This window comes from Asterias amurensis, chromosome 2 (assembly GCF_032118995.1).
Source record: "Asterias amurensis chromosome 2, ASM3211899v1".
Lineage (NCBI taxonomy): Eukaryota > Metazoa > Echinodermata > Asteroidea > Forcipulatida > Asteriidae > Asterias > Asterias amurensis.
Window position 1 is genome coordinate 23,543,715 of NC_092649.1, and position 19,373 is coordinate 23,563,087.

At 37.8% G+C, this 19,373-nt stretch overlaps 2 protein-coding genes across 2 annotated transcripts in view; both read left to right on the forward strand.

Annotated features, from left to right (window-relative positions):
* LOC139954245 (U6 snRNA-associated Sm-like protein LSm3) overlaps positions 1-2,765 on the forward strand; it is a 514,674-nt gene extending 511,909 nt beyond the window's left edge. Inside the window, exons 4-5 of the mRNA XM_071953964.1 lie at positions 724-819; positions 1,267-2,765. Of these exons, the coding sequence (XP_071810065.1) occupies positions 724-819; positions 1,267-1,353 (183 nt within the window). The 3' untranslated portion in view covers positions 1,354-2,765. The remainder of the gene's footprint in view (positions 1-723; positions 820-1,266) is intronic.
* A 4,389-nt stretch (positions 2,766-7,154) lies between these two features.
* LOC139933925 (man(5)GlcNAc(2)-PP-dolichol translocation protein RFT1-like) overlaps positions 7,155-19,373 on the forward strand; it is a 44,264-nt gene continuing 32,045 nt past the window's right edge. The window contains exons 1-4 of the mRNA XM_071928161.1: positions 7,155-7,276; positions 13,069-13,241; positions 14,188-14,273; positions 14,519-14,635. Of these exons, the coding sequence (XP_071784262.1) occupies positions 13,155-13,241; positions 14,188-14,273; positions 14,519-14,635 (290 nt within the window). The 5' untranslated portion in view covers positions 7,155-7,276; positions 13,069-13,154. The remainder of the gene's footprint in view (positions 7,277-13,068; positions 13,242-14,187; positions 14,274-14,518; positions 14,636-19,373) is intronic.

Here is a 19,373-nt window from a genome sequence, read left to right on the forward strand (position 1 = left end):
TAGGTGGTTTCCGGCCGTTGTAAACAAATTGAGATTGTTTGCAAATTTTTCTATCGGGTGGTATGCATTTGAACGGTAGACACAATTAGACACAAACTGAAAACAGGGAATATAAAACGGCTTACAGGGAATATAAAAAAACTTACAGGGAATATAAAACGGCTTTTAATTTTTTTTTTTTTACTTTAAGACAATTTTGGGTGGGATATTTATGGTTATGAAAATGATGTGTTTGTTGATAAGAATATTACAAAGAGGTAATTCCTATTGCATTTTCGTTTGCCAAAATCATTGAAATGTCGTTATTCTTAGCTCAAGTTATCTATGCTGTATGTTGTTGGTTGAGAAGGACGCTTGAACGCAATGCAATCTGGTTTTTTTTTCTGTGACGTAACCACAGACACATAATACCTAAGTCTTTCATGGGTCTTTATACCTCGCTTGCCAGGAATTGCGCCCGCAGATGTTTCTGCCTATTAGCGCTGATCGTTTGAGCATACTGATCGAAACGTCGAGTTGAAACCAACGGTTCTTTTCAGAACCACCCCAACTCATTAGTGATAGTCATTACATGGTGTTATCGCAAACCTTTCTATTGCATTCTAGTAAAGACAGAACAAACAGCGCCACAAGCTGCATAATGCAAATGACCTAAAGTAAATTTGTCTATGAAAGTATACTGCATTTTCAAATGTTACTAAGTTTTTTATCTTTATTGTTCAGGCATATGATCAACATCTTAATATGATTCTTGGTGATGTAGAAGAGACGGTGACAACTATGGAAATAGATGAAGAGACGTATGAAGAAATATACAAGGTAGAAAATAACATGAAGCAATGTATTAAAATGTGTAAACTATTGTACATGTACCCATTCTGTATAATGACAAAAGGTATTTGTCAGTGCTAGACATCTTTCATTGTTGTTTTCTCCTGCTTCTTTTTTACACACTTCAAAACTGTAGAAGCTTGAAAAAAATAGGTGTGTATTTGTCAAGGTTCGTCTGCTTGCTGCTTATCAGAAGAAAAGCAATTTAAAAACCAATGTGGAGCACGTGAGATTTGAGTTTGTGCTGCCTACAATGTATTTGCAACACATTACAATGATCAGATCTGGTTTGGTTAACCACTGAAAAATTGCAGCACTAACGTTTCGTTGTACTTTTATAGTGGGAAAACTGTTTTTGCATAGAACATGACTGATGTACATTTATATGAGTATGTGTTTTTCTCTAACTTATCTTATAACTGTTATTTGCAACAGACTACAAAAAGGAACATTCCCATGCTGTTTGTTCGAGGAGATGGAGTTATTCTGGTTTCACCGCCATTAAGATCTGGAACATTGTAATGGACAAATGTAGCCCAGCACTTTATATGGTATCTTCTGCAAAATGGACCATGCAAATGTAGGCTGCAAAAGAGGATGTTTCTCAGTTATACTGGCATCATTTTCTTCATTACCTCATGGCTTAGGCCATAACTGAACTAATGGTTTTGGTAGTGGCTGTTGTCTGTTTGTCAAAAAGGGTTAATCTTCAATGTTGCTTCTAGTACAAAGAGTACAATACATTGTGTTGCAACTCTGTCACAGTGTAGACATGTCATGTAGAGACAATATACAATCTAATTGTGTTTAGCATGTACATGTTCATGACCACATGATCATGTGCTGTAAATTGAGCACTGTTTTGAAGTGGGGCAGTTAAAAAAAAAAACATACAACAATATTTATGTTCTATGTTTTGTGCTCTCTTAAACCTGCAAATTATGGACTTTTTGGACAGTGACACGCTTGTGTACAAGTCATGCATGAAGCAGAACTGTGTTGCCAAAAATAATCTTGTCACAAAATTTGTTCTCACATGCACTGGCTTAGAGGCGATTAAATCCAGTCACTTGACCATATGGTAAAGTTACAGTTTATGAAATCTCATTTTATGAAAAACTTACTCCAGTGGTGCCAATTTATTACTACTTTAAATAATGACCAGCCCCTTCTTAACTTTGATATAGGCCTCAACATGAAGTGTAAAAGTGTAATGGAATGTGGGATTTGAGGCTTTGCATGGTGAGGTATCGAATTGGTTCCTAAAATTGTGTCTTTTTAAAAAGTATGGTCAGATAACTGGTCAATCAAATACATTTGCACTGAATTGGAAATCTTTTAAGTTTATTAAAGACACAGGGCACCTTTGGTCATTGTCAAAACCAGTCTTTTTACTTGGTGTATCTCAACATATGCACAAAATAACAAACCTGTAAAAATTTGACCTCAATTAGTTATCAAAGTTGTGAGATAATGAAGAAAAATCACCATTGTCACACAGAGTTGTCTGCTTTCAGTTGCTTGATTTTGAGATCTCCAAATTAAATTCTGAGATCTCAAAATCAAATTCAAAAATTTTAGTGGAAAACTGCATTCCTTCAAAGAGAGCCTTTTCTCACAATGTGTTAAAAAAATACTATCAACAGCTCTCCATTGATCGTTAACAAGTGAGTTTTTATGCTAACAATTATTTTGAGTAATAACCAATAGTGTACATGTCTTTTTTTTATAAGTTAACAAAGTAAACATGCAATTGCTGGTTTTCAATATCATTTTGTCGAGTCCCTTTTCTTGTAAACTATCTGTTCTTGGTAATCAAGTGAAAAGAATATCACAGCCAAACAGGAACACATATTGATTGTCACCAAAAAAAGTTATGCTCTTGTACTCAAAATAAATGGTTTTACAGTAAACCCTAGTGTGAACCAATTCAATATTTCGAAGAAAATATTTGTTGTCTTCCTGTAAATTTTTATAATTTTTTTTCTTCAAGGTATTGACTGACCCCTTGCACGCGCGTCACCTGCGACGACTGATGACACGCTCACCATGTTCGTGGGCAGTTAGGTTTACGTTTATTAACGCCACGTCACCTAAAATGCACACTTCACTGCATACGCCCAGCAAAGAGTTATATATATTTATATAAAAACGCACAGTAAAATTGCCCACCAGTATGGCGCATTCAAGATTTTTCTGATGATGACGTCAGGTGAAATGGGTCAATAGTAAAGATTTTTCTACAAGAGCGATGGTCGTGTTTGCATACGTGTAGTATTCATGAGCTATCTAAACCAAGCTAACCAAGCTATGTTGGACATCAGAGATTTCTTGATTTATGTCCGAAACTTCCGAAACAGAATTTCAAAAATCAGCATAGTCTCAACCCTACACAGCCCAATAAATGTTCAGGGGATTGTCTCAATGTCCACCTCCAATGAACTGCTATGGCAGAAGGAAGGGCTTATCCCCTTGATGCAAGCAATGGAGGAGGGTTTTGCAGTGGCTTTACTGCGAGAGGGGAGATGTCAGTGCCCCCACCCCCACCTGAAATTTGAAAATTTGATACTATAATAATTAACAGAATAGTTGAATAGTGTTTAGTTTTATAAACTTTTATGGAGCACTGGTGTCTTATAACTTAAAATTTCAAACCACACATAATTGTTGTACCTTTGCATTGGACAGTTTATTTGTCACCAAACGTCTTCAGTAATAAGGGAGTTCAGTAATTAATGTCTGCAAATGTATAATTACTACCACTGGTGCACGCCCCATTCTGCCATATTCTGACACTTTGTACGGTAGGCCCTAACTTTCAAACTGCTTATTCTTAGATTGCTCTGAGATGATTTATGTACTAATGCACGTGGGTATTCTGAAGGGGCTTGTTCAATCTCACTGTGGTCGGAGACGAACACATTTCAAATTACTCATAATGTACAGAGATTATTTTTGTACAAAAAATGTGGGGTTTCTGAAGCAACTGGTTGATTCTCAGCGTGGCTGGAGAAGAACAATTTTCAAATCGCTGAGTTTGACTTGAGATTAATTCTTTAGGAACTATGTTCTGAAGCAAGGGTGGATACAGGGGGGGGGGGACAAATCAATATTTTAAGTCAACCAACCCTTAATGGTGATTATATCCAGAAACTCAACCTTTTTTCGGTTGCATTTTGAAAGAATCTGGTACTGCACTATGTCTCAATGCCCAAATAATGAAAGGCCCACATTCTACAGCTCACATTTTGAAGGCTTTTCTGTGTTCTTTTTATCAAGTATGCCTCTAAATGGCCTTAAATTGCACCACAGAGCATCCAGAATGAAAAAATTTCTGGGGCAATTCATCGCGCCCCGGACCCATTGCCGTAAATGCTTCGTGCTCCGCGCTCGCATGCTCCATCTTCGACAGATTTGGCCCCCCTAAGATTTTGGTCACAATCCGCCCTTGTTTTGAAGTGCCCCGTAGAAAAATGTGTTCCCGCGCCACTCTAAAATAATACCTAAAGCCGGCCTCAGTTCATACTACAATTTTCTTCCGTCCGGCCGGTCGGGCGGCCGTCAGTGCTTAGTGGAAATGTTCAAGTTTTTGGTTAAGTTTCAGTCTTTGAGTTGAGTTGTTTTTGGTATGTACAAGCCCAAGTGAGATTGTTATATATACATGTCAGTCATGTTTGGTAATTTTCAGTTATATTTTCCAACAATGTTTAAGTTTTTGGAATAATTGTTTTTTGGTTCTTTTTTTCAGGCCCAAATATTGACATCTGGATTTTAAAGAATCAAACTCAAACTTAAATCTTGAAGTTTTGAAATAATTTGTTTTAAACAAAAATCAATCTCTCTGTCACTGGTTTTGGTTGAATGAGCTGAAACAATAAAAACCTTAAATGGTCATAACTCCTCATTGCAATGATGTTCTGACTTGAATCTTAAATCATATATTGCTTCTTACATATAGATACATATGGAAAGACAAAAATTCAAAGAGTGTATTACTGGTTCCAATTGAATGAGCTAAAACAATGAAAACCTTAAAGTCACCTGGAAGTAGTATTTTTCAAAATGTTATTGACAAATTTAAGAGTAGCCCCCGGCCAGAGAGGGCGCTGTTCGTGACGTCAATCGAGGCAGACTTTGCCTGCAATGCGTAGAGTATATACACTTGCACAGTACATGTACAGTCCATGTCATGAGTTTGTACGTTTCAAAGAAAAAAGATTTAGTTTGCATTTTTTCCGGCAATGCCGACCAGTCGTAATGCTGCTGAATGCAGAAAAATATTTTTTTTTAAACGTACAAACTCACGACTGGACGTACATGCAATTTGCACGTGTGTTTACTCAACGCATTGCAGGCAAAGTCTGCCTCGATTGACGGCACAAACTGGGGTAGGCGGAGTCAGCCCCCCAAACGACTTTATATATTTTTTAAACATAATCGTGAAAAACAATTGCTAAAAAAATTATTTTATTGTTCATAAGCATTATACTCTTGTATTTGAAAGCATTTTTTTTTCAGGTGACTTTAAATGGTCTTAACTCCTCATTGCAATGATGCACTGACTTAAAAAAAAATGTAAACTCCCATCACAAATATAAAACTCAAAGAGTTGATCAGTCACGTATGGATTACCACACAAAAGACTGCAGATAAAAACCTCACATTGAAGATCTCCTACCCACTATGAAAAAAACGTAAACTGAAGTGGTATGGCACATTTCCGATCATCCCGGGACTTGCTAAAGACGCCGGCAATTAGGTACTGTACCAGTAGGAAGAAAGAAAGGCAGGCAGAGGAAGGTGGGAGGATCATGGAGTGGACGGGTCTGACGCTGAATGACTATGGGGCGCCGTCTGGCAATTAATTGTATAAATATGTACTTTTTCCTAACAGAAAACACAATGTCCACAGATTTACATTAAACTTACACAGCTTGAAGATTATGATAGTAGAAAGCTTCCCTTGAAATTTTACTTACTGATGTGCTGTAGTTTTTGAGAAATGAGTAAAAGTAATAATTTAATTTTTGTCTCAGTTTTAGCATATAAAAACGTATTAACCAGTTATGCTATGGTTTGGGATTTTACATGCTAAAATAATTTTGGTCTCATGAGACCAAAATTATTTTGTGACATGTTTTACTCATTTATCAAAAACTACACAACCTTAGTTAGTAATATATCAAGGGAAGCTTTCCACTATCATTATCTTCAAACCCTGTAAGTTTAATGTAAATCTGTGGACATTTTGAGTTTTTATAGCAGTTAGATTTAAATCATAGAAAGTGTTGCCAAATTCTTGTTATGGTTTACATACCAGTAGTATTTGTTGTGTGTAAGTTTATGGTTTACAAATCATGAACATGCAATAAACATTTATAAATCATGGAAATTTACGCATCTTTAAAACATGGTTTATAAACAATAAAAATTGAAGCATCAAACTCATGGTATACAAATAAGGGAATCAATGTGTGGTGAAGAGGTTTTTAACTGGTGGTTTAACCCAAACGAGGCCTGGTTCTTGATAATTTTACCAAGACGAAGTCGAGGTAGATTATCAAGAACCAGGCCTCAGAGGGTTTAAACCACTAGTTGAAAACCGATTCAACACACATTGATTCCCATTCATAAACACCTTTTCGGTCAAAAAACATCAGCACTTTATGGTAAAAAAGTAAAATAAATGCAAAAATTATAAATTTTTCCAATGATTTCTTTCAACACAACATCCCCCCAGCTATGAAATGGTAAGGCCCTCGGGTAAACAACTCCTTATAAGGGAGTGTTGTGCGTCACGCGTATTGCGTGATGTGGCACAACTATTTCAGCCAATGCTCTCGACCAATAGGAATGAAGAAACTGTCTGATATAAGCACAGGTGCAAGCTCGCGTGTCACGCCCATGTTTTCAACACTTTTTACTGGTCATGAACAAAGGTTTATACACACCCACGTGACGCGCTCTCAACCAATAGGAATAATTCGAAACTGTCTGAGGCATTTATGAATCGTGGTTATAAACCATGAAAATTGGGGCATCTTAAAAACATTATTTATAAACCATGAAAATTGAAGCATGAAAATCATGGTTAAAAAAACATGGTTTATAAACCATGAAAATTGAAACTTAAAAATCATGGTTTACAAAGCATGATTATAAACCAAAAAAAAATTAAGCATTTTGACGATGGGGGCGCACTTGTCTTATGTGACAGCCGGCGCGTTACATGTGTTTGGGAACTCACACGATAAAGCGACTTGAATCAAGTCTAGCTGCCGGCCGGCCGCCTGGCTGGCTACAGAGGGCCGGGGGTACGGACACACACGGCATGCAGCAGTACACACACACCCACATGTCCCGTCCCATCCCCCCTCCACCATCACACTGCAAACATTTTCTTCGCTGCTTGCTTTTGGATGTATGCGGCTACCCTTCTTGTTAGGTAAGTACAAAGTTCTGTTTAATTTTAGCGTATTTAGGGCGGATAAATTGGTGGCGTGGCAGGGAAAATTGCCAAAACATCTGTGTGTCATTTTCCTCTATTTATTATTATCGTAGGAGGTAGACCCAGTGACTGGGGCGCTGTACTCCTTTTAAGTCAAAAATTGTTTAAAAGGAGTACAGCGCCCCAGTCACTGGGTCTACGTAGGAGGTACTGTTTTCGAGGTGTCCCTAAAATTGTTAGTAAAATCGTGGCAAATCTTTTAGTTTTACCTCTCTGCGCGATGTAAACAGTCCCTAGATATATACAAATTGTGTGGTTTTATTTGCCAAGCAGAGAGTCTCCTCTCCTTTGATTAAAATTTAGAAACACGTAATTAAGGCTCCACTGGTTATTTGCACAGATGCAAAAAGTTGGGTATTTGCATCGTAGCGTCATACGTTATCAACCCTCGTATGTTTTCGAACCCCAACTTTGACTCCCGTTTACCGCGAGATTGTGCAATCTGCACCGGTGACAGAAGTTATGCAGTTTACTCATGGTCTGTATTTCCATCAGGCTTAACTTACTCGTGGTCTGTATTTCCATCAGGCTTAACTTACGATAAAGTTTCATGTCGTTGGTTATGCTCAAACATTTATAAAATGATTGATTTTTGGTACAAATCACTAAGTGCATTATTATGCCAACATTCAAATGAGTCGAAGAAACATCATCCAACCTCAAAAGTTCAAAACAAATTTACTATCTGCTAGATTCAGAGATTCTAGAGTTTCATTATACAAATATTGACTGCTTCGAGTGCTATGGTTAAAACTATGACTCCCGAGGTAATCCTCGGGAGCATTCTATTTTCCCGAGGCAAAGCCGAGGGAAAAAAGAACGCTACGGGGATCACCGAGGGAGTCACAGTTTTTAACCATTGCACGAGTAAAAGCAGTCAATATTTGTTTTATAACACCCCAAACATTTCTAAATACTGTACTATTATTATTAAGTTACAGACCTGAATGCTACAATCCACGGACGACGCGAATACAGATTGCAAACACTTTTACTGTGCTGCATGTAGTGTCGTGCAATCCGAAATGGTTACAGACTATTAATTTATCATCCTCGTACATGCAACGGACGTCTGGGTACTGCACGCCGTGTGCTAGTCTTCGGACTAGCGCATGGCAAACCGACGCACTATCACACGGCCGTCGTCTAGCAAAACTTAGACATGTCATGTGACGCGCTCCAAACCAATGAGCAGGCAGAATACTTGCAAGGGGTGTTATAATCTGCTTTAGTCACTAGATGGATCACGTGAGGTGGTTACTATTTGGGATTTTATGGTGTTTTTTTTGTTGGATTAAAGGAACACGTTGCCTTGGATCGGACGAGTTGGTCTATAAAAAGCGTTTGAAACCGTTTGTTAAGAAATGTATATGGTTAGAAAGATGTTTTAAAAGTAGAATATAATGATCCACACAAGTATCACTCAAAATTGCACGGTTTTCTTTTTACGTTGCGAACTATCACGGTTGGCCATTTATGGGAGTCAAAATTTTGACTCCCATAAATGGCCGACCGTGTTATTGGCTAGGTAAAAAGAAAACCACGCAATTTCGAGGCATATTTGTGTAGATCATTGTATTCTACTTTTACATCATCTTTCTAACCACATGCATTTTATAACAAACGGTTACAAAACGCCTTTCAAAGACCAACTCCACCGATCCAAGGCAATGTGTTCCTTTAACTGCGTATCCTGGTGTCATGTGTTTTCAGTAGGATAACAGGAAAATTGTTCACAATCAAAAACTAAATATTTTTTTCCAAGTCATCTATCCAATTTTTCAACAATGATACTTTCACTTCATGGTGTGTTGAAATTTTTAAAGTTTTGGTTTTGCGTCGCGAGAGACAGTCCGCCATTAACAGTGCTTATGCATGCACGACATTGGAGCAATGTCATATGTTTTCACACCTTTCATTGGTTGGTATATTACTGAATATTCAGATGCGGATTGTTATAAAGTGTGTGTGCTTCAAGGGGGGTGGGGTGTTTTACTTTCATGCCTTATGATATCTCGGGATTCTAATAATAGTAGCCATAATGCCTTAGGACAACAAATGTTATTAAGTTTGATTTGTTTTGCACGCCATACTAGCTTCTGAATATTCAATTAAATACCAACCAATGAAAGGTGTGAAAACATATGACGTTGCTCCAATGTCATGCATGCATAATTGCGCTGTTAATGGCGGACTGTCTCTCGCAACGTAAAACCAAAACTTTAAAAATTTCAACACACCATGAAGTGTAAGTGTTATTGTTACAAAAATTGGATAGATGATTGGAAAAAAAACCCATTCACTTTTTGATTGTGAACAATTTTCCTGTAATCCTACTGAAAGCACATGACACCAGGACATTTCTACATACATTACATTATATTTATAAGGTACAAAAATAAGTCATAATGTTGAGGCCATATTGTTACGTACGACCAACTAACAAGGTTAAACCCATAAGTTGGTTTGCACGGAAGACTAATACAACAATGGAACTACAAAAACAATTAAAGAAATAGTTGCAATAACATAACCATCCTGCCGACGGCCGCCAGGCCTGGCAGCCGTCGGCAGGAGGGTTACGTTATCGCAACTATTAAAGAAAAGGGAAAACCAGCAACTGATAAAGGCAACGGTTGAAACATTCTGCATATCTAGTAAAAAATAATTAAGTAATTTATTTACAAAATCAAAGCTTACAAAGCGTGTGATGACAAAATAAAGTTAGATATAGCATAAAGCAAGGCATAATTCGTAAATAAACTAAATCAGTATAACAAAATAACAATCCGGCCGAACGTCAATGAAATCAGAATATTTAAAGAAAGACCATTTTAAGTGCTCAATCGACCCAGGAGTGCTCTGGAATGGGAAGTCCGGCGCTCACCACCGGTAGGTAGCCTTCGGTAGTACGGTAGTACGGTAGAACATCACAGTTAAGGTAGTCCAAGACCCTCAGTACTACGCCTTAAACACCCAGAAGGGTGGATATGTGCGCATTACAAGTCTTATTATTATCATTATTTATTTAATACGCCCAAAGAATTCCCGTCCAGTCTGTAGCGTCTTCAGATCCCACGGTAGATGTAGTGAATATCACATCCCCGAGGTTTGCACCGGTCAGCATCCCATCCCGAGCTTCCCAGAATCAAAAGAGGGTGCGGCTATGGCATGCATTACCTTTTATACCACATAATTTCTCAAGCATAACCACGTCTTGAAAGGAAATAAGTGCGCCGTTATCAAAGCACACAGGTGGGGAAGGTAAAGAAAGGAAGAAACGGCTGAGCAAACACACACGCTGGCTACAGGTTTAAAGGTACAAACTGCGACCATGTAACAATATTTAAAAAATTGCTCACCGAAAAAGTTTCATCAAACCCTAGGATTTCAATTCACAATTCACGATTATCAAATCATGTGACTGAACATTCTGCTGAGCATTCTGGGAAAAAAATACAGAGGCTTAAAGTCTTTGGACACTTTCGGTAAACAGCATTGTCCAAAGGCCATACTTCGTGTATCACAACTTATGAATAACAAACCTGTGAAAAGTTAGGCTCAATCGGTCATCGGAGTCGGGAGAAAATAACGGGAAAACCCATACCTTGTTTTCCGCACGTTTCGCCATGTCATGACAAGTGTCCAAAATAAATCCGCAATTCTCGTTATAGACTATTGATAATTGTTTTAATGTTTTCTCAAAAAGTAAAGCATTTCATGGAATAATATTTCAAGAGAAGTCTTTCACCATTACCTTCTGTTAGTTAAAACAGATCTTAGCCGACACTTTCAAACCATTATATAAGTTTGGTTTGTTCGCAGGGAAGGGAACACACACAAAGTTTTATGGTTTGAAAGATTATTTAGTCATCTATAACAAACTTATGTGATGTATTAGCACAGTTTATACTTGTCCGAACAGCGCCCTCTGGAGACTAATGTATTAAACATGACGTTATTTTAAAAACCTGTATCTAAACAGTAATTTGACCAAGTTTTATCATGAAACAGCAAAGCATATTGGTGTAATTGCCAATTGTGTAAACACATATCCTTACCCTAGTGCTAAGGATTTTTGAAATTATAAGCTCCTTGTGACTAGGCTTAAAGAGTGGCCATTTACTACCACTAAGCTACCACCCTGGGATTGCTATCACATCAATTTATCATCCCAAGAAACAGACCTTTCAAACAAAATTATTTAGATTTTGCCACCTCAGGTGGCACCAATAAGTCAAATTTTGGCCTCTGTACATTCCCGAGTCCTGTGAGCAAATATCACAGGCATGTTACTCGGGTAGGGTTTGAACCCGCGACCCTTGCAATTCTAGAGCAGTATCTTACCAACTTCTTTCTCAAAAACTATGTCACTTTAGAGGGAGTTGTTTCTTACAATAGTTTATGTATATAACTGACATACAGATCCTTGTCATTTGATTGGTGGAACTTACTTCACGTGACATTCACTATTACTCCCATCCACACCGGCGATCAAAAAGACCTAGTCGCCCAGTGGGAATAGCATTTCCCATTCAACAGTTAGGATCATCCTTGTTCCCAATGTTTTTGAGCAGTACAGCGCCCCGCACCGCTGCTAAAACAAAGGAGCACCTTTGCAAAAGGTTGTGATCTGATTTGTGCATTGTTGCCGCTATGTGGCGCTATATGATTTTTGGTTGTCAGTAATTTGTGTGATTTTTCATAATGTTATACTTTTAAAATACATCAAATGACAAGGATCTATGACAGAATAAAACAAACATTGAGTGGCTTTAATTCGTGGAATGGAAGAAATATTATCGCTCGGTAGAATTTGGACTGTTCCATTTCACTTGGCTTCGCCTCGTGAAATGGAACAGTCCAAATTTTACCTTGTGATAATACTCCTCCCATTCCACTTTGAGCCACTCAATATTTGTATACTATCAACCTCTCCCAAGCAATGTCTTACCAACTAATGGGAGGGCAAATAAAAAAACAGGGTGTGCAACCTTTTTTTTCACCGAAAATAGACACAGAGCACAGGCCACTTTTTTAATTAAAGTTAATAAATATTTTTCCTTCATATTTATATGTCTTGGCTTAAAATGTAATGCCAGGTCAAATCACCCAATAAAAAGGCAATGTTAAACCCCTGGGGTTATTATGGGGTTATTGTGGCTTAACAAGCTCATATTTTCATCCAATAAACGGGTTTTGGGGCTATGGCATGCTCTTTTTCTCAGTTGATTTTCTGTCAAAATGCGCCCGGCTGCAGATATTCAAATGACCATAAATCGGTAACCATTGGGTCAAATTGGTTGAAGTTAGTGTCTTTGGAAAGGTAGTTGCATTATTCTAGATCTGCTTAGGTGTAATAACCTCTTTACTATATTTCTGTAGATTTTGTTTATTAGTGCTTTTTTTGTGGATGTGTTTATCGTGGAGTTTAGTTTTCTCCCTTAATACCCAAGGACCAGTCCAACCTCTGCCTGCCAACAAGTCTGGCTGGCTAGTTGATTACTTTTCGCCAAGTCATAAACCACCGATTGCTTCAAATTGCTTCATGGATTACAATGTCAATAAGAAAACCTTATTGGACTATTGGCCCTGACAATCCATTCAGATGAAATAACAAGCCACTGGCTTTAAAGTCACTGATAGTCAGTAAACAAGTTAGGGACAACCCTAATTTATACAACTTACCTGTCAAAATGTAATACTGTTTTGAACTGCTTACCCCTTAGTTTGAATGAAGATGATTTTTGGAAGCTGTTGAATTCCAGAGTTTGGCGTTTCTCTTCATTCTATCGAACAAAGCTGGACTCACACAATGGCAGATACTCATACCAAGACAGCCACCAACAGAAATGTTTTAGCTGGTGCAGCAAGGCTTGCATCTTACAATATGATACTTCAGGTAAGAAATGAGGATTCAGGTAAGCACCAGGGTCCAATTTCATGGCTCTGCTTACCGCCGAATTCTGCGCTTATGATCACAATTCCTCAATTACGTGCAAGCGCCGAATTTCTGCGCTAGCCTCGTAAGCGTAGAATGCACAAATATGTGGCGTACGCACACGCGGAAGCCAAAATTTGCAGCTAACCTGTGGAATACGCTTGCTGTAAGCACATAACTCCCTGCTTCCGTAAGTGCGATTCTGTGCTTACGGTAAGCAGAGCCATGAAATTGGGCCATGGTAGATCTGTGGTAAAATGCACTCTCGCCAGGCTTAAAGAGGCATAAGATGTGGCTTGGCTGAGGCATATGCATAACGTAACAAGCAAACAGCACCCTCTAGTGGAAAAAAAAAATTAAATTAAAAATAAACGCCCCCTAGCAGCAGGAAAAAATATTTGAATAGCCGGTTAATTTCGGATAGTTGGCCAGCGGTGTACCGAATACCAAATTTCACTCTTCGCCCGGCACTACTGCCGATACTAGCAAAACTTTTTTTTAAGTCTTTAGCAATGGCAGATGCAGCAGTTAAAATTTCATGTCCTCACCTATTGTTGTTTATACTGACCTTTTTTAGTTCTACGCTGAATATTTTGAATGACCTTCCATAATTTACTTGTGTCACTGTCAGCATTATTGGTGGTGTTTCTAAAATCTGTCCGCCCAATCCATAGGATGTTGAAATAATTTAAGACACTGTTCCAAGGAAAGTGTGATTTCCTGAGGCCCTCATAAAAGCTGTGTTTTGTTATTATTATTTGTCATTATTATCATTATTATTCATCTTGCCACAGCATGCATATAAGAAAGATATCATTTTCCTTTGCTGGTAACTTTTCCAGTCATGCTACATCCCGTAGCCTTATGACCGACAATAATAATAGCTATTTTATGTTTGCCTTTCCAGGTCCTTTTCCGTTTGACCACGTTTGTACTGAATGCTCTCATACTGAGACACATCTCTAAGGAAATGCTAGGAGTTGTTTCTGTCAGGTATTGGTAGATATTTCTTTCTCAAATTATTGTTTGTTTGACTATGACAATAATAGAATTCAAGCTTAGCATTACAGGGTGAGTGCATTGCACTAGTGTGTAGATAAAGTATACAAAAGTCAAATGGTGAATCCTGAAACTGTTTGATTGTGAGCAAACAGGACATTTTTGCCTGTTGAAAACAGTATTTTATGAGTCTACTGTGACTGACTGCATTGAATTTGTATGTCTTTGAATCTCTTTAGGTTACAACTTTTATACAATACCATCCTGTTTATGTCAGGAGAAGCATTCCGCAGAGCCTGCCTCAGTCAGGGTCAACACAAGCAATGGACACAAACCATCAATCTGCTCTGGTGCTCGTAAGTTATCTTTGATTGTCTTAATTAAATGGGTTTTCTTTTAGGTGTTCAGGCATTCAACAGGGGGGAGGGTCATTCAAATGAATTTTAATAACTTTTGAATTATATACACGCCTCAAAATGACCATTGGCAATAGAGATAGATTACTTGCTTTAATAATGCCCTCAAAATACCAATATTTCACACCATTAAGTTGCCCAGCCCTTTTTAAAACTTTTGCCATGCAAACTGTAACTAGCTTACCTCAAAGTTTTGGTTATACATACTAGAAAGTATTTAGGCTTAAACTTACACTAACTAGTGTGAAGATTGTTTGTTAAACATTAAGAATTAAATAAATCACACCTGATCAGACCTGAGTACTAAACTGTTTAGAGGCTTTCGTTAAACTCTCCTTGTTTACAGTAGTAATTGTAAACAATCTTGCTGGAAGTAACACAATCAGAAAGAGAACCCCGCCAATCTGCTCCACTTTAACCACTCACACGCATTCATACCAATACCAAAAGTCTATGTGATGGTAGTCTCCATTATTTTTTATTATTTTTTATTTATTGCATATTGATAAACAAGTCATCATAGCCATCTGTTGAATTACGACAATTTTGTACAAATAAAAATAATCATAAACAAGTACAAATATAAAATATAAAAAAACACAGTATAAAAACAGTTATATAAATACACACATATAGTACATAAACATTTATATACAAAATATGTCAGTATAAAAAAGTATGATTAAATACAAGTACACAATATACAAATATAAATAAAAGAATTTCGGCAGTACTACATAAATTAAAAATTCTCTTGGAAGAAAAATATTATACACATCAGTACTTTAACTCAAAACACTTAAATCAGGATCAACTGCAACTTGAAAACTGTAGCTTAATGGCATTTCAAAAAATAATAATAATTTATTTTTAATATAGCGTCTAACATAAAAAATCTCAAAACGCTGTACAGTGTTTTACAAACATTAAGCTAAAAAGAGTAAGCAAAATACAGCAAAATTACATTGTACAATAAGAACAACAAAAACAAACAATGACATACACCAAAACGAGACAATCAACAAAATTATAACACCATAGAAAAGGCAATGAAAAAAAACAAATGAAAAAAGTCAGAGATAATGTCTTTTAAAAAGAAATGTTTTGAGGTGGGTTTTAAAAATATCAAAGTTGGTGATAATCCTCAAATGAATGGGTAAATTATTCCAAAGGGTTGGAGCATAAATAGAAAATGCCGATCCCCATAAGATTTGCTAGGCCTTGGGCCAACTAAGGAAAAATTAAGTTTGACACCAACACAACTTCTAGTATGAATATGAGAAACGTAAATTGAAATTAATTCTGACAGATAGCGAGGGGCCTATTTACCATGATGAATAAGTTTTAAAATAACACAGACGATTTTATACTCAACACGAACTTTGACTGGAAGCCAGTGTAAATCAAAAAGAACTGATGTCATATCTGAATGGCGATTAAACCGTTTCCTAATAACAAGACGGGCTGCAGCATTTTGAATATGTTGTAATTTTTGAAATTGATAATTGTATAAACCAAAGTATAAGCTATTGCAATAATCTAACCGGGATGTAACAAAGGCATATATAAGTTTTTCAGTACTAGATTGGTCTAAAAAATTTCTTAATCTACCAATCCGCCAGAGGGAGTGAGATGCAACCCTACACACATTAGATATATGAGCATTCATGGTGCCACTCGAGTCAAGTACCACCCTTAGATCACGAACCGTATCAGAGGCCATAATACGGACATCACCGATTCGCACATCTGTCTTCACGTCCCGCAAACTGGAATCTTTGAAGCGTGAAGAAAACCACAAGATTTCAGTCTTGCTATTGTTTAAGGCAAGCATATTTGTTCGCATCCAGCAACGAATTTCGTCAACGCAGGACTCAATTTGAGTCACACAAAAAAAATTAAAACGAGAGCCACAAGAAATGTAAAGCTGACAATCATCAGCATAAATTACACAATTAAGACCATGGCGGGTGATAATGTCCTCGAGTGGATCCATGTAAAGAGAAAACAAAACCGGTCCCAGAACAGAACCTTGTGGCACTCCAAATTGGAGAGTCTGCCGCCTTGACAACAATGACCCTATTGACACCCTTTGTGTTCTACCAGGCAGAAAAGAATTCAGCCAGTCATAGGCTTTGCTCCTAATTCCGAAGCGGTCGTGTAATCTTTTTGCAAGAATGTCATGGTCAATGGTGTCAAAGGCGGCAGACAAATCCAACATTACTAAAATAACATCATGTTGCCTACCGAGAGCACACATAACATCGTTGTGCACTCGTAAGAGGGCAGTTTCGGTACTATGGCCCTCACGATGGGCAGACTGAAATTTACCATACAATGCATTATCCTGAAAATATGTGTTAAGTTGAAGAAAACCAGCCTTTTCAAGAAATTTATCTAAAAATGAACAATTAGAAACAGGACGATAATTTTTCAAGACATTTCTATCTAGACCAGTTTTTTTAATTAAAGGACTAACAATTGCCTCCTTACAATCAACTGGAAAAATACCAGAATCAAAAGATGTATTGACAATGCGGGCCAGTATAGGAGCTAAAATATCAAGACAATCTTTAACCAGTTTAGTAGGCGTAGGATCCAACAGGCATGTTTTAGCAGACATCTTAAGCACTAATATGTAAAACATCATCAACACTCACAGGTTCAAAAACATTAAACTGACATGAAGGATGAGATTTGTGTTCAGAAAAGGCAAAATCATTTTCATTTTCATTTTCAATACCAACAGCAAATTAGATCGAATTTGAACTATCTTCTGACAAAAATAATCTGCAAAAACATCTGGCAAGTTGGAGGGCTCTAAATCAGGAAGATCAGGTAAAATTTGTCGGGACGACCCCTTAGCACAAGATAGTTTATCTACAATTGAAAACAGTTCTTTTGAATCAGCAGCTTGAATACGGTTACGGTGAAATTCAGTCTTAGCTTTGTCCATGTTTTTGTTGTACGATGACCGCATTGCCTTATATGTCTTACCATGAACTTCAAGCTTCGTATGCAACCATTTCCGTTCAAGACTCCTTAGAAATCTGCGTTCTTCCATAAGTTCCAATGAGAACCACTCAGCCCGAGGTTTGTCAATTAGTGTTTTAGTGCGAAGTGGTGCATGTTCATCAATAGCATAGACAAGGGCAGAGTTATATCCCTGACAGAGGGCGTTCACATCAGCATTGCTCTGCAGGTTCTCCAGCGACGAACAAATTGAAGCTTTTAGTGAATCATTGTCAATATTGTTCAGAACACGATGTTGTTTTACTACTTTCACTGGCGGTGGTCGATGCAAGGTTGACACAAAATGAATCGAAGCATGATCGGAGGGCATGGATGAATCAATCACAAAGGTACACAGCCAGGGGTCAGCAACCCGGGTTAAAGCCACATCAAGAGTGTGACCCTTAACATGGGTCGGCCCAACAATATGCTGCACCAATCCAAAAGAAGTGAATAAGTCAATGAACTGTTTAGCATCAGCACAATGTGGATTGTCAACATGCACATTAAGATCACCCAATATGACTAGATGACCTGGCGACGTTAAAGCACGCTCCATAAGAATTCCAAACTCATTCAAGAAGGTTTTGACTGTTATTTTGTGAGCACTTGAATAGGGTGGCCTGTAGACCAAAATGACATGCATCAGTTCACTCCCACTGTGAATGTTGTAATCCATTATTTCCATTGATTTGAAAGAGTCCCGCGTGTTCTTCACCACCTTTAGGTTAGATCTTATGAAAATGGCAAGACCACCCCCTCTCCGCTTACATCTTGGGACATGGTGAGAAGCAAAGCCCGTGATTGATGATGAGAAGTTTGCATCGACGAAAGATCCATTTTTATCAGTTATCCATGACTCACAGATCAAGATTACATCTGTCTGGTTGGAGATTATCGATGAGCATATGGCATCGATTTTTCCATCCATTGATCGGGCATTCCACAGCGCAAAATTCAAACACTGGCGTATGCAATGTGAAGACAGGCATTTCACATTAACAAGTGTAGTAGATCGATCAATATTCTGAGTTGTTGAATGACGAGGGAAGACACCAATAACCAGTAGAATTTGCATAGGCAAGCTAGGTTGGCCACGTTTAGATTGTTGTTTTCCACCTCTTTTTCCACGTTGTCGTTTCAAAATATGTAATGATTTGAGGTGATGATAAACCTCTTTTGAAAGAGTGTGTTTATGAACGTTCAAAGCAAGTAGCCCATGACGGTTGTAAGTTATTTTCTGGGAGAGGGATGTGCACCGAAACTTTGCTTCTTTAGCGATGTCAAGTTCACTTATCTTGTCACAACTTGAAGACCTTACATGGCATGGACGCGATGACTCTGGACCCGGGTTCTTCAACACGTCTTTAAAAATAGTTACGTCAATTAGAGGATCTGGTCCAGGAACATACAGATGAATATATCCATGCTTTGAACGTTTACTCACAGCCGTACTTGGAAGACGACGATTGTCATAATTAATGTTCCTCACCGCGGTAACTTTACGTAATTCAAAAGGACATGAATGAAGACACAGATAAGATCTCCACATGTAATTCTCAAGAACGGCAAGAAGAAGCATGGCATTAACAAATGTTTTGTAGTGCGAAACATGTCCGGATTGTAGGCCGCGGCCATGTTTGATTTGTGACATACAAGGAATGGC